This window comes from Pezoporus wallicus, unplaced genomic scaffold, assembly GCF_028554395.1.
Source record: "Pezoporus wallicus isolate ANWC-B61680 ecotype Strahan unplaced genomic scaffold, APGP_CSIRO_Pwel_v1 contig_3858, whole genome shotgun sequence".
Taxonomy (NCBI): Eukaryota; Metazoa; Chordata; class Aves; order Psittaciformes; family Psittacidae; genus Pezoporus; species Pezoporus wallicus.
Genome location: NW_026638754.1, coordinates 2,013,003 through 2,037,261, shown reverse-complemented (window position 1 = coordinate 2,037,261; position 24,259 = coordinate 2,013,003). Strand labels below are relative to the sequence as shown.

General features: G+C 47.0%; 1 protein-coding gene across 1 annotated transcript; it reads left to right on the top strand.

Moving 5' to 3' along the window:
* The first annotated feature begins 4,234 nt into the window (after nt 1-4,234).
* On the top strand, nt 4,235-22,807 carry WNT2 (Wnt family member 2). The gene is made up of 6 exons (XM_057412159.1): nt 4,235-4,470; nt 4,951-5,432; nt 6,738-6,961; nt 9,901-10,178; nt 13,473-13,737; nt 22,220-22,807. Exons 2-6 carry the CDS (start codon nt 5,353-5,355, stop codon nt 22,447-22,449), a joined length of 1,077 nt encoding a protein of 358 aa, XP_057268142.1. The 5' UTR covers nt 4,235-4,470; nt 4,951-5,352; the 3' UTR covers nt 22,450-22,807.
* The last annotated feature ends 1,452 nt before the right edge of the window (nt 22,808-24,259 follow it).

Sequence of the window (24,259 nt, the reverse complement as noted above, 5' to 3'; positions counted from 1 at the left end):
AGGCATTGGGCATTTCTGGGGTGAAGGGGGGGGGAGAGTAGGCAGACATTTTGCTCAGACTGTGTTTCCAAATGTACTTACACTTCAGTTAAGTGGAATTATTTCAACCACTAACAAGATTTCTGTGATACCGCCCTTGAAAAGATTTTGTTACTTAGCTTTACTATTCCTTACTTCTCCACTTCAGTGAGAATTTGCATTAATGAAGCTATGAAGCCACTTCAAAGGACACTGAACCATAGTTTCTGTTTCAAGACATGCATTTTCTTTCACTAGTAGATCTTGCCATTTGAGACAGCAAAAATCCAAATTCTTTTTCCCATCAATTTGAAGAAAAGATCCCCACATATGGATGCCTTTTAGCTAACCTTGGAGGTTAGCTTGTATTTTATGGATCACCTATTTCAGATGCTTATATTCGTGATTGTGAACATTCATGTGAACAGCATTTGGGTTAAACATGGGCTTTCTGCCAGCGGCATTTTTAGCATGGTGCACTGTTCAGGAATAGTGTTCAAAATGGCATAAACTACACATGAACAGCAAGCGTCTTGGAGAAGAGTCAAATAATAAAGTTTATTTTAACCTACATATAAAAAAAGTTGTATTTTCCTCTTCAGCTACCAAACTTGGGCTTATGCAGTGAATTTCAAGGTCCTTTATTCACTTTCATGTTGTTCCAGTGCCTCTTTCAAATTCTCTGTTTGAGAAGGTATCCCAGTACGGTTGTGAAGAAAAGGCAGGAAGAAAAGAAAGAGATTCCTTCAACATCTGGCCCCTGAGCTGTGCTCTCACAGTTCTCACCCCCAGCAGCACCCGGTAAGGGAGCCTTCAGATGAGAATGTCCCTGCTGAGAGGCCTCCCTCTGTAAGTCATCAAATTAAAGTCATTATCCCAGAACAGTAAGAACACAATGATTTGCATATCTATGAGGGAATTCGAGGAGAATGCTAAAGAGCTTTGCATGCATTAAGCAGGTAAGCTCTGCAGCCCTGTGTGGTTTTGTTCTCCTCTGACAGTAGTGCAAATTGAGATGCAATTGAGTGGACTGGACCTGGGGCCAGAGCCTGCAGATACATTGTTGTTTAAAGATGCAGCGAGGTTCCTACTTGCCGTACCATTGGATACCTAACTTCTCTTGATTACAGATGAATATTCATGCAATGGCCTTTTCTGAATCCTTAGACTTACATAAAATAAGGGCCTTGGGTGATCCTAGGATCTGTGGAGATCTGAAAGACCTTAAAGAATTTTCATTTCTAATTTGTCCTGTCCAAGATAAAACTGCAGGTTGTGTGTGTTGGGTCTCTCTTCCTGCACTTTGGAATTCACGTCACTCTTTAAATTTGACTTGTGAAGTACCTGGCTTGTTATAAGGCATTGCCCAGTTCTTCCTGTGGGGTACCAATTGCAAACAGCAGATGGCAATTTGGGCTGTGTGCATTCTCAAATTGAGAAAGAGTGAGCATTGTTATTATGTTCTCCAGTGACTTAGAGAAGTGCTGTGTTTGTTTTTTTCTTCTTTTGCTTCATTCTACTGCTTGTCAGGAGTGAAGCTTGAGCTGTGCAGCTCATTCTTTTTCATCTTGCCATCTTTGAAGCCCTTCAGGTGTTAACCCAAAGCTGTAAGTTACTTGTAAATGTGAGTAGGTGTTTGCTTGCATTTGCCTTCTCTGTTCCAGCAGTTCTGCAAATGTTATGGGGCATCTTTAGCAAATAAAGCTGCTGTGTCACTAGTGAAGTGGCACAAGTGTTGCTTTGGATCTTTTTGCATAGATAAAAAGCCTTGAAGGTCTAGCAGGTATCTAACAGAAGATTTCTGCTTTTAAGGGCTCTCACAGTCATTTCTTTCTTCTGGAGGCATGGGTGAAATGTGTATTTGGAAATTTAGATTTCCCTGCTCTAGAAATGGGAATTTCAAAGTAATGGGGCTTTGTACTTTACAGACCAGAAATGATAAGCAATGAGGTATGAAATGGGGTATTACTGACATTACATGAATAATGTGATATGTACCCTTAACAGCTTTAATAGCTGTTAAATTAGTTTTTATCATGATTCAAATGGCACAGTTTCATGTAATGTAGAATCATAGTCTCTGGGAATGGGACTTAAAAGGATCCCTCTGGGAATGATTTTCAGTTCTTTTAAGCTGTGCTGCTGACTGTGATAGATATTGGAAGATGCCTTCTACTTAAGGGTTTGGTGGGAGTTTTTTTATTATTATTATTAGATGAGCCTTCCATGCCTTCAGCTTTGCTGAAAAGAGCCTGAATGTACAAATACAGGTTAAACTGCCTTATTTTCACTATTGCATTGAAAAACAGCTCAATTTCATAAGGCATATATTCAATGAACTGGGCTTTCAATGTTCCTGGCTGCTCTGCTGTCCTCTGTATTGGACATGGCAAGGTTTCTTGACTGGATGAGAAACTGTGCGCATACTACCTATTGAAGGCACATACAGCTTTGTAAGTCCAGCCTGTGCTTGTGGCCAGGGAGGCCCACAGCCTCTCCAGGCCTGCATCAGGAACAGCATCACATCACCTGCAAGTTAAGGGCGTGATCCTTCCCCTCCCCTCAGCACCTGGGAGGGCTACAGCTGGAGTGCTGGGCCCACTCCTGGGCTCCCCAGTCTGAAAGGGTCATGGGTATACTGGAGTGAGTCCAGTGAAGAGCCACAAAGATGCTGAAGGCCTTGAGCAGGTAAGTCATGTGGAGAGGGTGAGAGAGACAGCATTGTTCAGCCTGGAGAACAGAAGGCTCAGGAGGATCTTCTTCACATGTATAAATACCAAGAGAAAGTGGTGAGTGGAGCCAGGATCTTCTCAGTGGTGCTCAGGGGCAGGCCAGGAGGCAATGGGCATGAACTGGATGCACCCCTGAGCAACGTGCTGGCTGACGCTGCTCTGAGTACAGGGTAGTACTTGGGGAGGTCCTTATGGTAGGCTGACCCTGGCTGGACACCAGGTGCCCACCGAAGCTGCTCTGTCACTCCCTTCCTCAGCTGGACAGGGAAGAGAAAATAGAGTGAAAGGCTTGTGCATGGAGATGAGGGCAGGGAGATCACTCACCAGTTACCGTCATGGGCAAAACAGGCTTGGGGAAAATTAGTTTTAACTTACTGCAAGTCAAACCAGAGTAGGATAATGAGAAATAAAAACTCAATCTTGCAACGCCTGAAGTTGCACTGCAGGTTTTTTTCCCATTATCAGTGTTACCTCAGAGGTGCTGCCACTGTTGCTGATACGCTTGGCTTTGGCCAGCAGCAGGTCCATTTTGGAGCTGTGTTGGCCACCTCGTGGTCCCCTTCTTTCCCCCCCCCAACATTGCCACACAAACCCGATAGGGTTCCCCAGGTCCTCTTCCAACCTCATCTGTTGTGTCATTTTGTATAATGAGACAGTGGTTAATAGAAATGATGGATCCAATGTGAATTCATGTCAGGCCAGCACAGAGTGCCGGGCTTGGAGAAGGAATCTGGACAGCAATAAAGTTGGGATGCAGATGTGGTAAATGACTCTTCTGGAGAGAAGGGAACAACATTCATGAGCCGCTGGTGTGGTTGCCACAGGTGAAAGAGCTACTGTTAATATAGAAGGGTATCAGAAAAAAACAAATGGGTCAGTTTTTTCACTGCAAGCCTGAGAAGGCTGGTAGCAAAGATGACTGTAGCCTCTGCTCAGAGGGAGCTAAAACACTGCTGGAATTCGCTGTCCTCTCCCCGGTGTTCCTCTTTCTCTCCTCTGCTAAATGATCCAAGGTCTCTCTCATAAGCTTCAGAAGCTGAAGATGGCCAACAGCTGAAAATCAGAGTGTGCTTTTGTTCACACTGACAATATCACATAGATGTTGAAGGCTGATCTGTTGCTTTTAAAACCTGCTAGAGTTAATAACTGGAACTGTAGTTGCCCCTAGGCAGGCAGTACTGCTAAGAAGCAGTAATGTGTGCTCCACACTTCAATTCTCTTGACCCAAAGTCTTTGCAGCCAACAGTTTTTCTGATATTGGGGGGTGGTTGGTTGTTTTCCTTGGGAGTGTTTGGGTTTGGTTTTCTTGGGGTATTTAAGTTAAATGGGTCAGTAGGTGACTGTTACCTCCTTGAAAGTTGGCACAGCTCTACTTTTTAAGTTTCTTATTGAAACGCTTACATCTGAATCCCATGAAGTCGTACTGAGCAGCAGCCTGGAAGACTGGTGTCTCCTCTGCGCAGTCATGGCTGTAATACGCTGCCTGAAGAACGGGTCTCACAGGGTGCTTCATAGTTTGTTTTTCCGGGATTTCCACCCGGAGTTGACAACTGAAGGCATCTTTTAGGAACGAGAACTAGTGCAGTCCCTGAGTTACTTAGCAACCTGCAGAGTTTGTTACGGCTAAGGACTTAGAACTGGGGCATCTCCATCTAGTTAGCGGTAGATCGTTGTTTGGAAGAGCTGCTATCCTGTACTTGCCTTACAGAGATGGCACCGAGTTAAAAAGCTGTTGAATTCCTTGTTCCTGAATTCGCTTCCAGCCCCGGAGGCATTGCCGCGCTCCCCGCCCCAGCCCCTTTCCCCTCCAGTCCCTCTTTCGTCTCCCTTGTCCGGTCCGGGGCGGGAGGCGGCAGCGGGTCGTGTCCCCCCGGAGCCCGTCGGCCGGTGAGTCGGGGCGGGGTCGCCCCGGGGGGCGCGTCCCCAGTGCCGGGTGGTGAGGGGCGGCCCGGGCCTGTCAGTGCTCTCTCCGCTTCCCTGCTAATAGCGCGGGCAGCTCCGTTCTGCGCTCCGTGTCTGCGGGTGCGCAGCATCAGAGCGGCACCGTGCAGGCTCCGAGGGGTGCCAAGAGGTCCTGAGCCGCCGCCGAGCATTCGCGAGCGCTTTTGAGCTGAGCGTCTGCTTATAGGATCATTGGAAAGCAACTGGCTCTCGGGATCCTCTGCCTAATCAGAGGTGTTACCTCCTCCTCTTCCCCCAGTGTCTCTTGACATCATTTCATCCATCAGAGTTTCAGAGGAAAAAAAAAAAATCGAACCCACCCAGTCTGCGAGCAGCCCGCACCAGCCCTTCAGTTCTGCCGGGACTGCCGGGAAGAGCTGGAGCGGGGCAAAGATGAGGGATGGGAGCGGGGCTGAGCTCCTTGTCCTGAAGGACTGGGCGCGGGGCGAATCGAGAGGAAGCCGTGGCGATGGGCCGGCCGGCACCCCCCGAGCCCCGGGCGGGCATCAGTGAGTCCCGCGGCCACGCGTGGGGAGGCGGCGGCGCTTGACCCACGGGAAACGAGGAGCCCTCTAGGTGCGTGTGCTCCCGCCGGCCCTCGCTGTTCCATGGGCCTTCTGCTCCCCGCGACAGACCTGATGTGGAGGGAAGCGTTTCTAATATGAACTTTCTCCCTGGGATCTGGTGGTCTCTTCCCCTGGTCTTGGTCTGGGCGACCCCACCGGTCAGCTCCTCATGGTGGTAAGCTGTGCAATTCCAGGAATTTTTATTTGCTCTTGGGGAAGGTGGGGTCGGATTAATTGTAAATTAAGGAAGTGGGGGGGTAGGGGGAGCCTCTCCCTCTCAGACTTGTACAAGCGGAGCTCACTCCTGCCAGCTGCTCCGGTCCAGCAAGCCCGGCTTTACAGCGAGTGGGATTAGACGGGCTCGGCATCTCCTTCCACACCCCGTCCCTGCTCCCCGGCCGCCGCCTCCTTCATAAGCGCAGAGCAGATGTGGGGCCGAGCGGGCGGAGGGGTGCGGGGGGCCCGGCCCGGTCCGGCGGGGCCGCTGGCACCTTCCGGCCGGTGCTGCCAGACCGGACCCGACCCGACCCTACCCTACCAGAGGCGGAGCCGCCCGAGGGGCGCGGAGCGCTGTCTGCCAGCGGCTTCCCCGCGCCCCTCGGGGAGCTGCCTGCAGCAGGGGTGGGTTTTATTGGTATTAATGATTTTCTCCTTTTCCTCGCCCCCCCATCCCCTTCCTCCTGTCAAGTTTGCCCCGCAAGTACGGCGGACCCCGGTCCCGATGACTCGCCGTCTCGCTGCGGGCCGTCCACGGGAGCCAGCAGCGAAACGGGCCCGTAGGATGGGTTGGGGTGGAGACATAGACCAGCCCTGCAGTCCCGACCCGGGATGGGGACCCCGACCAAGCCTGCACTGAAAAGTCTTGGCGTGGGAGAGGAATTAAACCGCCCTTATAAACCTGGGGAACACATTTAACCTTGACACCGGCTGACACGGGATCAAAGCCTGATTTATCAGATTGGGAATATTTCAATGGAATTATTATCTGTGTCCACAGTATGAACGTTATTTATTGCGATGGCTTTTTGTAATGGTGTCTTTTTAACTGCCACTTAAACACTTTATTTTTTTCTTCTTTTGAAGTCACGGCTTTAACGCTTTTATGACCGTATAAACTAATGAAAATACAATAAAAGGACATTTTCTCCTGTTTGATCCCTTCAAAAGACACCTATAGGATCTTGGGTTTTATGAAAGGTACCTTTCGAAACATTTCAGGACTAATAGAGACCATCTGGACACAGATGATGATGTAATTTAATTTTGTCAAGGTTTGGTTTTAGGTTTTATTTTTAAGTGCTGCACGGAGCTGTAGCAGCGGGGCTGGGGGCTCCCCTCACTGCTCCTTCGCCTTATTAAAAATCGCAGCACCGGGGGCTGGTTTCAAAGGATTTCCAGAGAGGCGGCGGAGGCAGCTGCAGCCCGAGGAAGGCTCCTGCCCCCGTTGGCCCGGCGCTGCCCTGTTCCTTCCCTCCCGCAGGTACATGGGGGCCGTAGGCTCGTCGCGGGTGATGTGCGACAACGTGCCGGGGCTTGTGAGCCGGCAGCGGCAGCTGTGCCGGCGGCACCCCGAGGCCATGCTCTCCATCGGCCGCGGAGTGGCCGCCTGGACGGCCGAGTGCCAGCACCAGTTCCGCAGGCACCGCTGGGACTGCAACGCCCTGGAGCGGGGGCAGCGCCTGCTCGGCCGCGTTCTGCAGCGCAGTGAGTCCCGCGGGGCGCGCACAGGGCGGTGCCGGGGAGCGGCGGGGCGCGCAGCCTCCGCGCAACTCCCGCCGCTTCCCCGGCGCTAAAAGGGGCTGTGGAGGGTCGGCGGGGAGATACGAGGGTGTTTAGGGACGGTCACTGCTGTGGTGCGCGGTAACACCTTCCTCCTCTGCTTCCCCTTGCTTGCCGCGATCGTTTTACAGTTGAGAGGAAGGGAAGGAGAAATGCAAAATCGCCCTCGGGTCTCGCAGTCAGCAGGACAAGAAGTGCTACTTTGCTTAAAAACCTGTATCAGAGCAGACAGACGTGGGAAAGGCTCAGGAAGGGGGACTGGCGTATTAGGGGCTGGCCCTGCACTTCCCAGCTTCTCAGGTTTTTTGGTACCTCATGGGCCCCAAAAACATAAGGGCCACAGAGAAACAGAGGTGCCAGAATGCAGCACTTGGGCAGAGGGCTTTCCGGCCCATCCCATGGAGGGGCACCAGTACTTGGCGGGGGGGGGGGGGGGGGGGCGTGTATGAAAGGGGCAGCTTGTGTCCAAACACGTTCCCAGAATGTTGGGATGGCAGACGTCGGGATGACAAATGTTAACCCTTTCCACAGCTGGTTCTCCCTGGAGCATTTCACTGGGGAAGGCTGCCTGTGAGGTGTGGGGTCTGTGCCTGTTCCAGGGCAGCATGGCCCTGCAGACTCTCAGCCCTCTGTGGGGGGTTTGACTACTCATCCCTCAGATCAGGCTCCAGGAGAGATAAGCAGGGACACATCTGGTAGGTCTGAGCCAGGCTGTACAGACCCCCAGCAGCTGAGGACTGCAATGCACTTCCCACCTTGCAGGAGGACAGTTACACAGGGTATTGTTGCTATCTAAATGTTGAACTAAGGCATCTAGTGAGCCTTCAGACAGTTTATATGGTCCTTTTCACTCAAAGAGATGGCTGAGATCTGTTACTGTGCCAGGATGTCCTTACCTAGGTGATAAACTCGCTAAGATTCCTCTGAACTGTGGCTCCTTTCACCAAACGCTATGCCTGCGCACACAGCTGTGGTGCACAGCTGGTGGGGCCAACCCTGCCCTGGCATGCATGTCCCTGGGATGTTCCCAGCATGGTAACAGCCTCTCCAGGCTGTGAGGAGCATGGTGCCTGCAAGGAGAGGAGGATGAAGGTGCCCTGGGGCCAGAGCCTCACCGGTGGGGATGGAGAGGAGGATAGGAGGGACTGGGCATGCTGACCTTAGCAGTAGGATTTCATCCACGGAGCATCATTCAGTGCCAGGCTCTGCTGCTGGTTCCCATAACCAGCTTCATGTTCCCTTACAGATGTTAGCAGTAACATCACCCATCTGCTGAAGTGTTTGATGAGGTTTGTCTGACATTCAGGAAAACACATCCAGCAGAACATGGCCTAATGCTGATGAGCCTATTTCATAAAAAACGGTAAAAATGCATTTTTTCCAAAAGTGAAGTTTTCACTGTTGGCTCATGGGAGAGAATTAAGGCATGAAGCTTCTGGGCTCTGCGCTAAGCCTGATCAGGCAGAGACTGTAGCTTAGTATTGCTCTAGTTTAAAATGGAATGGTTTTGATTAGTTTAATAAACCCAAATGAAGCATTTCTCTTCCAAATACATCAAGTGTTTCTTTTTAATTAACACTAAAAAGTTGTGATGTTTCTCCATATGTCTTCTCCCAAATAAGTCTTCAGAAGAGCATGGTCTGTAAAAAGGCGTAGTATTCCCCGCCTGATTTTGAAGGCAGCGTAGGGAAGGCAGAGTTTGTCCAGTCCTTTTGCAAGCTTTTAGTGGCCATTTGCTGAAGGTTTGCACAGCACATGGATGTTCAGGGCTTTTCCTATTTGAAACATCTAGATGTTACTGGAATAGAAATACTAAATAATAAGATAAACTGTGTAATGCTGCCCCTGCAATAAAACCACAGATAATATTCACTCTTCAGGGTCCTGCTTTTGTGCTAACATTACCTATGCCTTACAAGTCCTCTGCATGGGTCTCTCTCACTGCTAGGGGGTCTTAGACACTGCACAGAAATCTACTTCTCACCTTTTCCACGCTAAAACCTTTAAAGTATGAAAATATCCCATTACTATAGAGTTGTGACAATATAATATAGCTCTGTTTTGTAAATTACTACCTCCTAAAATAAACTTAAGCAATTACTGCATTGAAATACATTCCCAATAGCCTAAAAGTAGGCACAGTCTAGAAATGCAGATAATCTTTGGTATAATAAAGTATCTTCATTAAGTGGAGGGAAAACTGCCCAAGCAGCTGGCGTGTAGAAGTCACAGCTGCCAGGCCAAATCCTGCCTCAAGCATGACACACGCAGTGCCACTGATTTAATGGAACTTGTTTGTGTGAATTACGGTTACCGGGCTTGGTTCTGGGCAGAAAATCTAAATTTAACTTATTTTCAGCAAATAACACCCAAGATTTCCCCCTGCTGCCCTTTAAGCAGGAGTGTTTATTCTGAGTGCTTCGGAAGAGGAAAAGCTGGTTTCAAGCCTTATTTGCAGTATTTTGCAGCGTGCATGTTGTTTCAGAGTCCCTGCTTAATAATTTCTTAAACCTAGCTCTGTAACAGCACTTCATATATTCTCTAAATTGATGAAACATGTTAGAAATACCAGCTGTCCTATTCACATATCTGTAGAGAGCAACTGATCCATGAAAGTATATTAATCAATATCAGAAGCAAGCATTTAATGTTTTCCAACTCTAACACTATATTGATGAGCTTTTACCAGGGAGGGGTCCAAGTTTAAGCCATGACTAATTCTGGCTCCAGGGAATGTGTATTATTTGTGTGATTTCAGCCCGGTTTTATCTTCTGCTTCGCAAAAATGTCCAGGCTAGCTGGGCTGGGATAGCTGCTCAAAATAAGTACCCCAGTGGTTTTAAAGTGACTTCTTTTTGTTTCAGGTAGTCGGGAATCTGCTTTTGTGCATGCCATCTCCTCCGCTGGAGTTGTTTTTGCCATCACCAGGGCATGTAGCCAAGGGGAGCTGAAATCCTGCTCCTGTGATCCCAAGAAGAAAGGCTCTGCTAAGGACAGCAAGGGCCATTTTGACTGGGGGGGCTGCAGCGATAACATTGACTATGGCATTAAGTTTGCCAGAGCTTTTGTGGATGCCAAAGAACGGAGAGGAAAAGATGCAAGGGCGCTGATGAACCTTCACAACAACAGAGCTGGAAGGAAGGTGGGTATATATCCAGCAGATGCCTGGAGATCCTCTCAGAGAGTTCTCAGGGGTCTGGGGCAGGTAAAGGTTGGCTCTGGCTGACAAGTCTCAGTAGTCAGGAAGAAGTATGGGATGAGCAGGAGCCTGAGGTGGTGTTTCTCCCTTGGAGGCTTAGTGTGGCAGAGATCTCCAATCAGGTCATTTTCAACTGCTTAACAGTACTCCTGTCTGAGTCTGTTCATTGGCTCCTTGTGTGAGAAGATAAGCAGGAGTCCAAGTTGTTGTAGCATCAGTTTGCATGGAGAAACCTTCATGCAAATCTCCATGTTTTGAGCCTTACATATGGAAGGGGTTTACTTTTGGTTAATATAGAATAGAAATTCCTAAGGGAGGCTGAAGGCCAGACTGAAGAACAGGCTTGACTGTTAAAGAGCAAACTCAAAATAGCATTAGAGGGAAAAAAAAACCATCGTGTCCCTTCATGTTTAGGTAAACCTAAACACAAAATGAGCAGAAAGAAAATACGACTTCACTTTTTTAGACAATGAATCCAAAACGCATGTCCCTCCAAAAGGCATTTTCCTTGTGGCATGACCTGCTCTAAACAACCCCCTTTTAGAAATGTTGTATGAAAATACCATTCCAGAATTTCCACAAAAAGACTCCTTACTTTTTTGTTGTAGGCGAGTAGGCGTAGTTGCTGAGTGTACCGGCAACTGCTGGTGCGAGGGCTGAGGAATACATGTGCTCACATTTCGTGGTGATAGCTATAAAGAGTAAGAATAGGGCATGGAACTGGAATATGCTGTGCCATTATTCAAAACATAATCAAAATCTGCTCCATCCATGACAACTGGAATAGCACAGAAAAATATTTCATAGTGCTGGACCAAGCCCTTCTCAGATGATCATAGAGACCTCTTTGTCTTTGGTTTTCCTTAATGTATATTCAGTAGGGAGGAAATCGATCAAATTCTGATCTTTTTTGTATTAAGAAGTTCCCTTTATAAACTGTAAAATTATTCTATATTAACTATCCCTTATTAGAAGCAAAGATCTAATTTTAATGGCTTGTACTGCAAGAAGATGATTTTCCTGATAAGTATTTCTCCTTTGACATCTTTTCTTCATCTGTTTATTACCAGCAGGTGTAATGAATTTGTAGTACAGACAGACGAACCTATTGCTTCATTACTGAGTGATACTCATATGCAATACTATGGCTGTATTTATGTCACTCTCCAAAAGAGACTGCAGTCTTCAACACAAGCAAAGACTTCATCAGGGTGAATTAGCTCCCTGTACTTCCTGTAATAGTTGAGCATCTTAATAAGTTTAAAAAATATATATATAGAATCACGGAATAGTTTGGGTTGGAAGGGGCCTTAAAGCTCATCCAGTTCCAACCCGTGCCGTGGGCAGGGATACCTTTCACTAGAGCAGGTTGCTCAAAGCAGTAAAGAATTTCCTCCCAATATCTGATCTAAATCCACCCTCTTTCAGTTTAAAGCTATTCTCTCTGTTCTATCCCTACAGACCATTGTAAAAAGTCCCTCTCCATCTTTTTGTAGGCTCCCTTTAGGGACTGGAAATCTACTCTAAGTTCTCCCCTGAGCCTTCTCTTCTCCGGGCCAAACAAACCCAACTCTCTCAACCTGTTTTCACAGGAGAGGTGCTCCAGCCCTCTGAGCATCTCTGTGGTCTCCTCTGGACTCACTGCAACAGTATACGCCAAATAGTAAGGCAGTATTGGTAAGGAGGTAGGGTTTTTAGAAAAAGATCAAATTTTCCTTAATATTAGATTAAAAATAACCCATTCTCAAATGCTCTAGGCCCTTGCTTACTGAGAGGCGCGCTGTTTTGTAACCACCATGCAATAGCGTAGGTTTAGCTGTGCAAGGATCTCACAGCCTCAGCCTGCCCACAAGCCGGGCATTTGGATCTGTATGAGACCAGCTGTGAGCTCGCCATTTTCTCACCCCCAAAAGGGGTTTCGATAGGTTTCTTTTAAAACTAGTCTATTCAGTTTTTACTAACTCAAAAATACTTAGAATCAATATTTATAATATTCCCATATGAGTCATACAAAATAATATGCTATGTATCATTATAGGAACATCACTGACAAAAAAATTGCAAGTCCTGCACTCCTATGTATGTGATTCTTCCACTATTCCAGCAAGTTGTTCTAAACCTACAAGTAGTTAAACTGATTTCTACTCAGATAATTAAAACCAAGCATCTGCTTAAATCCCAGTTCGTGATAGTACTATTGGCAATGAAGTGGGGCTGTGGGAATGCCAGTGACTTCTTTGAAGTAGTCATATTGTTTACAAGTTGCAAAGAAAATTAAAAGTACTTTGGTTCTAAAATACAATTCTCACTTTATAACTTAATGCCTGACTGAAAAACACTGCCCTGCTGTGCATCAGTCTCGTTTCTAATCATGGACCTTTCCTCTCTCTTACTTTCCTCCCATGATGCTGGTCTTCTTGTACAAACTCTAAAATGTCCATATTCCATGAGCCCTTAAGGCATAATATTTATAGATTAAATATCAGCATCTTCAAAATTACAAATGAATTATTTATTGTCTATGGACCCATCTGTTGTTCTCCAGCATCATACAGGTAGCCTGAATGTCTGAGAGGAAGCTGTAATGGCTTTAGTGCTATCCAAACATTAAATTAATGATGAAGGTGATCTCTCCAGTGCAAACTAATGAAGGGCTTATTCTACAGTGTTTGCTTGAAGGTTTATAAGCGTTTAAAATCTATTGTATTTTAAACTTTTGCATGGATGTGATGCCGAGCCTGGGGGGGATGCTTTGCACAGTCTGTCAAATTATTTAAATAGGAAATGCCTATAAATGTCTGGGCAATATTTGAAACACTATTCAGGGCAGGGAGCAGCTTTGTGAATCTGAGCTAGAGAGGGGCAGCATGGCGGTGCTTCCGTGGGAACAGTGGGGAAAGAGGTACTTTGGGCTACCAAGAGGCTGAGTGATTCTGTCCACTTCCCAGACCTCTTCCTCCTGTGCAGCCTTTGTCCTAGCGTTATGGAGCATCCCGACCCTCGGGACGGCTTGCAGGAGTGAGGAAGATAAGCCCACCAGCCGGAGGCTTGTGTGTAGGGTTGAGTCAAGCAACCAGAGCAGGCCAACCGTGTGGGGATGACTTGATGTTACCAGTGGGTGTCACTACAGACCGTGATTTGGAGACCTGCAGGTCTGCGAGGCTGGCATTGCAGGATGAACGGAAAAGAAATGACACTTTGTTTTATCTGTGTATATTTTACTGCGTTTCTAAACAGGCCGTGAAGCGGTTTTTGAAACAGGAGTGCAAATGTCACGGTGTGAGTGGATCATGCACTCTAAGGACCTGTTGGCTGGCCATGGCAGACTTTAGGAAAACGGGAGATTATCTGTGGAAGAAATACAATGGAGCGATTCAGGTGGTCATGAATCAAGATGGCACGGGTTTCACTGTGGCTAATAAGAGATTTAAGAAGCCAACTAAGAATGACCTGGTATACTTTGAAAGCTCTCCAGACTACTGTATCAGGGACAGGGACGTAGGTAAGCCTCTATCATTACACCTGAATGGTTTTATTTCAGACATTTGTACTTTGAAGTACTTACTATTGAGTGTGTGTGTATGTGTATATGTATATGTAAATCCATGCATGTAATCAGCAGTAAACGGGCAGGAACATATTTTGGAAGGCCGGTTCTTTACAAGAAGAATAGCTCTTCGATACCCCTAGATGTTAACCAGACACTAGTTCTAGTACAATGCAGCAGTTTCTTCCAGGTGCTAAGGAGCTCTGGAGCTGCTGCAAGGCAAAAGCTGCTTTTAGGACAAGTTTGAGTTCTGCTCTGGGGGCAGGTCCATACTTTACACAGCTTGTACATGCTTGTATCCCACAGCTTACTCCAGAGCTGCCAGATGTAACTACATCAGTCCCAAGCCTGTTAATTCTCTATGTCCCCTTCTGTCACATTTCTTCTTGTCCATACCGTTATGCTACTGCTGCAGACATCCAAGAGACCAGTGTCCTCCTCTATCTGGAGCTGACTGTGGATCCCCTAGTTGCAGACACAGCTCTCCCCATCGATAATGTAGGTGTGCCACTGTCAGTATGTGGGACAGGGCATCTAGAGGACATGCAGGTGGATGAAAGGATAGAGGTCAGTGGGGCACAGCACACTGCATTGAGTGACACAGCTCTTTGCAAGACAGTGTTGGCTCCGTCCATGATAACCATCGCGTTTTCTGAAGAGCTGTGCCAGCTCCAGTGGGAAGAGGTGAATTTTCAGGGCTGCTGTTCACATGGAATTTTTTCTGCTTTTGTAGTTTTCAAGAGAGACGCACTTAACAGTGTTACAGGATTCAAGGACCTGCCAAGCACCAGGAATCCCAGTGTTGGTTCATGACCCACGTATAGTATTTCCTGATGCAGCAATTAAGAACTAGCAACTAGAAAACCAGAAATTTGGAAAAGAGAGCCAGGCTGAATAATGTATGAGGGATGTTGTGGAACTAATTAATAGGTTGTATAACATACCGGATTGCACCCTGTATGACATATCTGTAAGTATCTGAATAGCAATGCAGCTCAACTCCTTTTGGCATTGCTGCATATTTACAGTCCAAGTTTACTTGGAATAAGCATTGCAAAACAACTGCACTCAAATAAGAACAATATGTGAAATCCTGGTCATGTACTCTTGACTTCAGTGAACCCAGGATTTCCTCCAGTACACTCGTGTTGTACAGTGTTTCTGGTTAGTTGAGTAGCCAAGGTAATTTTAAATGTTATTCATGGCTTTTGCAGGTGATGCTTATTACCTGCACAAGTACATATTGTTCCTTGAATAGCGGTTGATCCTGTAAAGTCTAATACTTTAATCCAAGTGAATAAATGGGCATACTGCAGCACTGTGCAGGGACTAGCTTTGGCGATTTGAAGAATTTGAAGTTGCCTCAATCATTGTAAAACCTGTGCTTCCTTTCTCCTGAAAGGAGAGCTTGTACGTGAACCACTTTTATGTCAAAAAGCGATTTAATAATCTTTTTGTGCTGAGCCTAATCTCATCTGTCAGCCTTGCTATCGTGGAGGAGAGTGGGCATTTTTGCCTGCAGTATGTTGTGTGCTCTTGCCTGATGCTGTCAAACCTGCCCAGAGATGGCAGAGTCTGACATGTGCTTTGGCTCAGCTCGAGATAAGGCTGTGGGTGAGGCCGTGTTTCTTCCCTGCCCAGAATTCAGAGAATGTGTCTGTTTGGAAGAGCACATTTTTGGCAAGCTGTGGTAAACCTTGAGTGGGATGTGGGATGTCCTGCTGCCTGCATGGAGCAAAAGAGAATCTAAAGCTCATTTGGCTTTGAAAGAGGTGATTTCTGCAGCTGAACAGCATTTTTTCTTTATTATCTTTGGTTTTCCCTCTTGAGTGGTCCAGAGTGTCAGCCCTGTTAAATGACTGGAAATGAAATGAGATTATGGAAGTCTGAGTTTGGAAATAGGTGGGGAACATCTCAGCATCAGCTAAATCTAATAACACAGCACGTCAGTATGCCCTTGAATACAGTTGTGCCTTTCATTCTTGCGGGAATTTAATCGATTTAGTGCTTCAGGAAACAATCAATCAAACAAAATATCTGGGGATTGGTTAGTACTGGGACTGAACAAAGGATTCCCACAGTAAAACTTACGAAGCGTCACAACTTGACTAAGAGACAGCTTCACAAACTGTAAAATGACCAAGCCAGTGTCCTCTGTGGCTTGCATAAAGTAATTTACTATGGCCAGTAAATTGAAGGTGCTCAGGGCCTGTATCATCAGTGCCTTAACCAAAAACCCCACATCCTTCATCTTCTGCCGTAGGAGCTTTTAGCACTGGTTCTTTTTTCTGGTTGCCAGGCAGGCACTGGAGGGTCCTAGGGCTGAATATACCCCACTGGGTCTGGCAGTATTTCTGGGGGAGGCAGCTGGACGTACATACATGGATCACCCGTACAAGATGAAGAATGTGGTATTAATATTGTTTTTTTTCTAAAGGAAAAGAGGAGTTATTAATTTGGGGAGAGGTATAATCTATGGAAATCACTGCTAGCATCTCAATAGCAAGAGAACGCAATAACCTAACCACGTCTTGTCTAGCATTAAGATTTCAGGACTTTCAGAAAAGGACCAAAGGAAGATTATCAGAAGTGTTCAGAATTCATTTAACTCTGCTTATGCGGAGCTGAAACAATCTTTATTCACAATTTTGTACTCACAATCTGATAGAAACAGAGGTAGGACATCCAAGAGGGATACGAAAACCTTGTCATAAACGTACTAATTTTTGCCACACTTTGCATGATCTTCTCTTACGTTATCATGAATTCCCAGCTCCCCAGACCAGTGCAGAGTAGCCAGGACTGCACATGGGGAGACCTGTTAGAAATTATAAAGCTGTGAAGGAAAATAAAATGATTTCTATGCAAGCATCAGTCCTTATGTTGTACATACTGTCTTACCCTTACTGCACCTCCAAAATGCTCTGAAAAATGCCTCTTGCTTATCTGCTTGTAAGCTTCAGTCAGTAGCCGTTGAAGTTTCAGAAGATTGCTGTCTGACCATCCACACAGGCTGGGTTGATTGAAAGCTGTTGTAAGTTTACCATGCTTTGAATGTACTATTGGGTAAGTAGAGACCGTGTTATAACATAGAAGCCATAGCGTGGGCATCACCAGGTTGCTGGCCAAGCCTTCGTTACAGGCTGCTGTCCATGCACACTATGAAAGCAGTGTAATGTCTTCCTGCAAAAGAAAACATTTCAGAACAGGCTTATTACAAATTAATTTGTACAAAACTCTCTGGGCAGTGTTTGAGTGAGGCCTCTTCCTGCAGGGAGACCCCCACCAGAGTGTGCAGAGCGAGCTGGGCTCAGCTGTGTATGTTGAGGTGGTGCATATGAGCGGGCAGGTTGTGTGCCCAGGCCTGGACACCAGTGTGGAGGTGATGGGTGAGCGGCAGGGTGGCGTTGGCGAGCGTGGGCTGACTGTTCACAACTGTTCTGGCAGCAGTGAGGCTTTGGCCATGTGGGGGTGGCGGTGGAGCAGAGGTAGGGCACATCTGTGTGCAGATGATCTTGAGCTGTTCCAGCAGTCCTTCAGGACCTGCTGCAAACCCATGTGCCATGTGCTTCAAGTCATCTGCAGGTTTCTCCTGATGCTCATGTGGTCATGATTTAGGCACTTGTAAAGCCAGCATCGCTGCCTCTGCCTGTGCGTGGGGTGGGGATTATGTACCTGGGTTGCGGTGGCTACTTTGTGTATCCCCAGTAGGCATCTGGGGTGTTGTGATGGTGTTTGAAAACCCTCCACACCCAGCTCTGTGGAGATGCATGTGCAGTGCTACAGGCAGCCCCTGGAGATGCGCATGGGGCAACAAGCAACATGCCCAGGGTCTGTTGCTTCTCTTCACAGAGTTATTTTCCTGTTAATTTATTTCCCCTGCTGCCCAACATGAGCTATTTGCTGCATTTTTGAGATGAATGAGACAGAGTCCAGAGCGAAAGACAGGTGGGAAATTCAAGTATAGCCTGCAAAGTACTGGTGCTATGCAAGATGTGTTAGTGCTTGAGGTATGTAACCCATGGAGGGAAACCAATCCTGATCTATGTTAGAAACTTCTCACTGAGATTAGCTACATACAGGCAGTTCCTGTGTGACTTCTTGGCTTGTGTCTCCCCCTTTACACATTGCAAACTTGTTGGGTGCACTCCCAGCCCCGTGGAAGCTGACAGTGGAGCTCGCAATGACTTCCATCAGGGCAGCTCTCCTACAAGCACCGTCCGGCCAGGGAGCAGTGCAGTCCCCCCAAGAGCCACTGGGAGTGGAGAGGTTATGGCAGCCTTCAGAGCAGTTGGAAACTAGAAAGAGACACGTCTTCACTCTAAACTGAATCTGTTGCTGGCCTGGGAAATCCCAGCCCCTCCAGCAAGGCTGCTGCTGGTGTGCGCTGCCTGTTCTCTTCAGTGGAAATTGGTTATTGTTGTTGGGGGTTTCACTGTTTTATTTTGGGCTTTTTTTTTAGGTGAAAGTCAAATAATCAACAATTTTATTGCTTAAAATCAGATTGTTAATCAGGAGGAATAGAAGGGAAAACTTGAGTTTTAAGGGAATAAATACATCTTAGTGCTGTAGGGTGGGAAAAAGATGTTTTTCAACTCTACCATATGTTTGCTTAAGAAAAAAACTGTGCAAACCAAGAAGAAAGGGTTTGATGTATGGGCCTTAAAAGTTGGCAGTGTTAAAAGCTGAGGATGTTTTGGCAGGTATAACGTTGTGTTTCGGTGTGGCAATTCCAACGCTTGAAATAAACACAAAGAGGTTGCATGAAAGCTTTTTGCAAGTTAGAACATCCTCCTGCCTCTTAAATGCTGAGTAGGTGCATTGCAAAGGTCGGAAAACTGCCTTGTTTAGTTTGGTGTCTTCTGCTGCCTTCATCACCTGGGCACCTGAGTGCCCACTGAGGAGCACTGGCCGCTTGCCGTCAGTATTGCTCATTTTCTTTCTCATGAGAGAAGCTGCAGAGATGCTGAAGATGCTGTCTGAACTGTCAGCAAACATTGGTTTTGCTCAGAAAATAAGTGTTTGCATGAGCCTGCTTTCGTTTCTGTCACGTTCTGTGGATAATTTAGCCTCCTCTCCTAGTGGCACAGTAGATGATGTATTCTGGGCAGTATCAGATGATACCAGCTTCTGACTCTGTTAGCAGCTGAAATCATTTTGCATTTGAAGTCAGTGGTAAAACTCCTGTTGAAACCAGTGGGTGTCTCCTGCTGAGGTTCTCCTTCACTGCTGTGCTATTTCCCCAAGCATCTGGAAATGAGAATTTTGGAGTTGGAAACTAGCCTATGCCTCAGCTGAGGAATGTGGTCAGACCTTTCCAGGGCAGGTCCTGCAGGGTGTGGGGGGGCTGGGGTCTTTCGTCACCACCTGCAGCCAGGCGGGAGGCGAGCTGAGGTGGAAAGCAGCTTTGCTGTTCCTCTGATGGAGAAATGACACTGGTCTGGCCACTAAATGACAGTGGCACAGTGAAGGATCCATTGAGTGACCAGCTTGTAGCACACAAACCACATGCAGAGAGTGAAACACTCAGTGTTTTGACATCTACCCCAAATCACAGGTGGAGATAGTTGTCCTGGGTGTGCTGCATTACACAGCCCAGGCACACCAGGACACTGAGGCTGGGCCTTGTCCGTGGGGTAAAGCAGGACGCAGAGCAAGGGAGGTGAAGGGGAGTGGTGCAGGGAGGTGAGCAGGAATTCACACCAAATTCCTGACGCAGAACATTAATCGCAGCAGTGGCAAGTTTTGCCTTTGTACTTTCCTTTTTCTTTGAGCAGAGGGCAGGACAAGCACCTATAAAAGTGGCTATTCAGTTGTATTTTGTACAATCTGGGATGCAATGGATATTGCTTTGGGCTGACAGAAGCACCAGCACTAAATAAGATGTCACAGTGCTCTGCACAGCATCGTGGATGGAGGAGAACGTGGTGGCCGGGAAGCAGGGTTTGGTTTGCTTTCTGCCCCAGGCTTCCTAAGGGACCACAGGCAGATCCTGTAGCTTTGCATCCTCCTGACTCCTCAGCCCATCCCCAGGCTGCGGGCACCCGGGATCACAGGAAGTCTTTCTTGCCCCAGTGTCGAGCGATTCCTAAAAAAGGATCTGGGAAGAGCCTTTTGGCATCCCTGCTTTGCCTGTTGAGTAGGTTGCCTCAGTGCAGCTGGCCTTGTAGGGATAGCTGCATAGCAGAGGGCTTGCTAGGGGTGATGTCTGCTCATGGTGGTACTTCTCTGCCCCAGGACCCTCTGCATGGGATCCAGGCACCAGCACTGGCTGTTGGGACAGGAGACCGGGAGTTACTGCTGGTTCCTTGGTGCAGGGTGAGCCCGATGCAACGTCACTGGTTTTTACATCCAAGTGAGGTGCTCCCCAAAACAGCAGAGACTTTTAAGCACTGTTCAGCTGCCTGCCAAAGATGCTGTGCAGAGTGCTAGTCCCTGGCAACAGTGTGAGCAGGCTTGGATCCACAGGACATCCGGGATTTAACAGGCTACTGGAGCAGAAGCCCATCTCTGGCTCTGTCCATCTGTCTTCTCCCTCTGCCTTTTCCCTCTTGGGTGGCTCAGCAGGTCTCTACCTTGCTGGCACAGCAGCACCTCTGCAGCTGAGGACCCTTGAGCTGGGGGCAGGTGGCCACCCAACACCTCTACTCACTGAATATTTGAATATTTAAATAAACACAGGTGTAGAGGTTATGGGGGAGAAGGCTGAGATGCCTTCCAGGGACTCAAACACTCCTCCAAGCAGCAGTCAAAGCCTGTCCTGACTTAGATGCAAGAGCCATGGTCTGAGAAGGTGACTTCATGGAAGTCCATGAAACTCCTCACTGCCTCAGGGGCTGGACCCAGGCCTGAAAAGACATCAAGTGCTGTAGGGGATGGAGAAACAACAAATACTGGTGTGTTGTGAACTGCTTCAATACAGCAACATCAGTGCATACAACCAGAAGTACACCATAGGGGAAAAAAAAAAGAAAATAAGAATTTATGAAGCTTAGATTTTTAATAATTACAGCTTATGATTTATTAAGATGGGTTTGCTATCCTCACTCATGCAAATTTCAATTAACTTCTGCACGTATTTTTTTTTCTTTGAGAAAGTAAATTGTTGATGTTTGATGTACATCTGTTAATAAACTTTGTAAAATGTTTCCAGTTAATTTGATGACCACAGTCAATATTTAGGGAATCCTGTTTTGGCCAACAACATAAGAATGGAGCTATAACCAGGTCTAGGGAAAATGTCAGAACAAGTTAATCTTCTGGATATACCTGAAATTGGTTTATTGTAGCAATACATAAGAAATTAGATAAAGCAATGAGTATTCATAATTTTCAGATCGGTAGCAATAATCTGTCAACAGCTGTGGTGTAGATCCCAAAGAGTACCCTAAGATAAGCTTGTGTTAGATGAACAGTTGCTCCTATGTGGTTCAGTTGCTGTTCCAGCAATGACATGCCCTAAAGAGCTGTTTTGTGCCACGTGGAGATAGGCAGAGGCATTTCAGCCACTCCAGAGAGGTTTTAAGAACATGAAGAGACACCCCACTTCACACAGCCCCGGGGACTGGTTGTACGGCTGCCTCGGGGAGGGTGTCTCCTTGCTGGAGAGGACAAAGGTGCTATGGAAAGATGAAGCAAGCATGGTGATACTAACAGAATCAGGCAGCGCCTTGAAGTATGGGGTCCATTTTGCACCTTCTCAACTCCAGACCTGATTTCTAGGAGAAATTTGAGAGCAGTTTTACCTTATTATAGGTATTTATAGAATCATAGAATAGTTTGAGTTGGAAGGGACCTTCAAAGGTCATCTATTCCAGCTCCTCTTCAATAGATCAGGTTGCTCAGAACCACATCCAGCCTGGCCTTGAATGTCTCCAGAAATGGTGCATCCATCACCTCTCTGGGCAACCTGTTCCAGTGTTTCACCACCCTCATCGTAAAGAATTTCTTCCTCACATCCAGTCTGAATCTCCCTTCTTTTAGTGTAAAGCCATTACCCCTCATCCTATTGCAGCAGGCCCTGATGAAAAGTCTCTCCCCATCTTTCTTATAGGCCCCTTTAAGAACTGAGAGGAGAGGCCACAATAAGGTCTCCCCAGTCTTCTCTTCTCCAGGCTGAACAATCCCAACTCTCTCAGCCTTTCCTCATAGGGGAGGTGCTCCCTCTGGTCATTTTTGTGGCCCTCCTCTGCACCCTCTCCAACAGGCTCATATCTTTCCTGTACTGAGGACCCCAGAGGTGAATGCAGTACTCCAGGTGGGGTCTCACTAGAGCAGAGCAGAGGGGCAGAATCACCTCATTGGCTTGATACTGAATCCCTGGAGGTGTGATGCTAAAGGATCAAATACACTGCAGGTTATGTCTCCTACCCCTATTTCACGTGTTCTATCCTTCCCTAAAGCCCACCTCCTGACCTTCACTGCGCTCCCCTTGCAGGGTCCCTCGGGACAGCCGGCCGGGTTTGTAACCAGACGTCCCGCGGCATGGACAGCTGTGAGGTGATGTGCTGTGGGAGAGGCTACGACACGTCCCGTGTCAGCAGGATGACAAAGTGCGAGTGCAAGTTCCACTGGTGCTGCGCTGTGCGCTGCCAGGACTGCCTGGAAGTGGTTGATGTTCACACCTGCAAAGCACCAAAGAGCGCTGGCTGGATCTCCCGTACATGATGCGCAGGCTACTGGTGCTTGAGGACCACAGCTTTTGCCCTCCCTGGTCCACGCAGGGAATATGCCCAAGGTCTTCTTTACTTTTACGTCAGTTTTGCCTTTGTCTTTCATTGCGCAGAAGCTGATGACTAATCAATACAAATTCTGCAGCATTTGCTTCCCATTTCTGCATGACAGTGCTGCTGCTGAGTTGTCTCTGCATAAACTGAGGCAGCTCTGGAAGGATGTACTTCTGGCAGGACTCTTCTGACCGACACTCAACTCTCCTTCAGACTCCTTGTGGCTATTTGTTCCTGCCATGAGGAACACAGTGAGATGCAAAGATGGGGCATTTTCTGCAAGGCCACCACCACCAACTGCATGGCTGACTTTGCTCAAGCATCTTCCGAAGGATCTCGTGCTGGTCCACAGTCACGCGCTGGATACTGAAGTGCTCAGGAATTTGAGCACCAGTTGGTGATTCCTCCGTGAGAGAAAATCTGGGGCCAGGCTGGGTGAAAGGCTTTACTGGAGGAGTGTTTGTCCATCCCCAGTGGACTGGGGTTTGCAGTAATGTGGCCACCTGAGGCCAACCCAGCCACCGTTGGCACACTGTGGCTTCCTGTGGGGCAGAAATTGGCCCATGGCGAAAAGCAAAGGAAACTGCAGGAGATGTATCCAACCACAACACTCCCATAAGCTATTGAAAAGTCAAAGCAAATGTCTTAGTTATGTATTTGTGAAAACTTGCCTTAAAAGCTTTTAAAAGGCCATTAACTGCTGTGGATTTTGTGATCTGAAGGATCAAAGCAATTTGTTTTGCAGCTTAGTGAGAGCTGGGTATAGCGCACTCAGCTACCAAAGGATGAGGTTTTCTAGTTGCCACTTACTGAATAAGCAGAAAAACATTTGCATAAAGCTGATAGAGAAAGAAATACCTTGTCTCAGTAATGATCGGGTTTCTAAAGAATCTATCGACTTCTATGTTCTTTTAAATGTAATAAATCTATTAAATGTGTTCAAAATTACACTTTTTATTCAGATGGGAACAGCTAAACAAGATTTTCCCTGAATACTTTCTGCAAGGACTTGTGTTTATGATTAAGGGTGCACTGGCCTTCAATGGAGGCAGTTACAGGTTGTGCCAGGTCTATATGCTGGGCTGGGATCAGCATAAAAACCAAATTGCTGGAAAGATGTGCAGGCTCAGGAGGCTCAGAAATCACAGCTTCATGGGGGAGGAGCTGGGTCAGACAGGGACCAGCTGCCTCTCCTCTCCTCAGAGCAGAGGCCAGCAAATGCACCAGGATGAAAGATAGGTTCTGTGCCAACCGGTCTTATAAGGCTCTAGAAAAGCACCAATGAACTTCAGGGACGGGCAAGGTAACGAAAAGATAACATCGCAAATAGAGGTTGAGTGGGTGATAGAACATACTGTAGATGCAGGTAAAATTTCTGTATGAAAATGAAGAAGATGCAAGGAACCCTAACAGGTACAAACAGTGCATGAAAAAATAATATACAAGTAGCATATCATGGCAATAATGTGAGCACTCTGGTTATGTTGATTTTTTAAAAGGAATATTTAAAAGGAATGGGATTTTACATTCAGGGGCTTGAGGGAGCAGTCATTTCCATCTGTAAGGCTTTGGAAAATGTTTGTATCATTAAAATAGGTAAGTCATCTCCAGAAAGCACAGCTGGAGGGTCTAGAAGGGTATTTATTTGGAAAATAAGATGATGTCTCGGTTACTGTATACGGCATTAATGCCATGATCATGGCTAGAAGTAAGAATAATCACGGTATAAAGCAACTGCTGGTGGGAAAAGC

Coding starts and splice junctions, on each gene's coding strand:
- WNT2 (XM_057412159.1), top strand. CDS start 5,353: ATGAACTTTCTCCCTGGGATCTGGTGGTCTCTTCCCCTGGTCTTGGTC. Junction 10,179..13,472: donor ACAACAGAGCTGGAAGGAAG/GTGGGTATATAT, acceptor GTTTCTAAACAG/GCCGTGAAGCGGTTTTTGAA. Junction 13,738..22,219: donor TATCAGGGACAGGGACGTAG/GTAAGCCTCTAT, acceptor CTCCCCTTGCAG/GGTCCCTCGGGACAGCCGGC.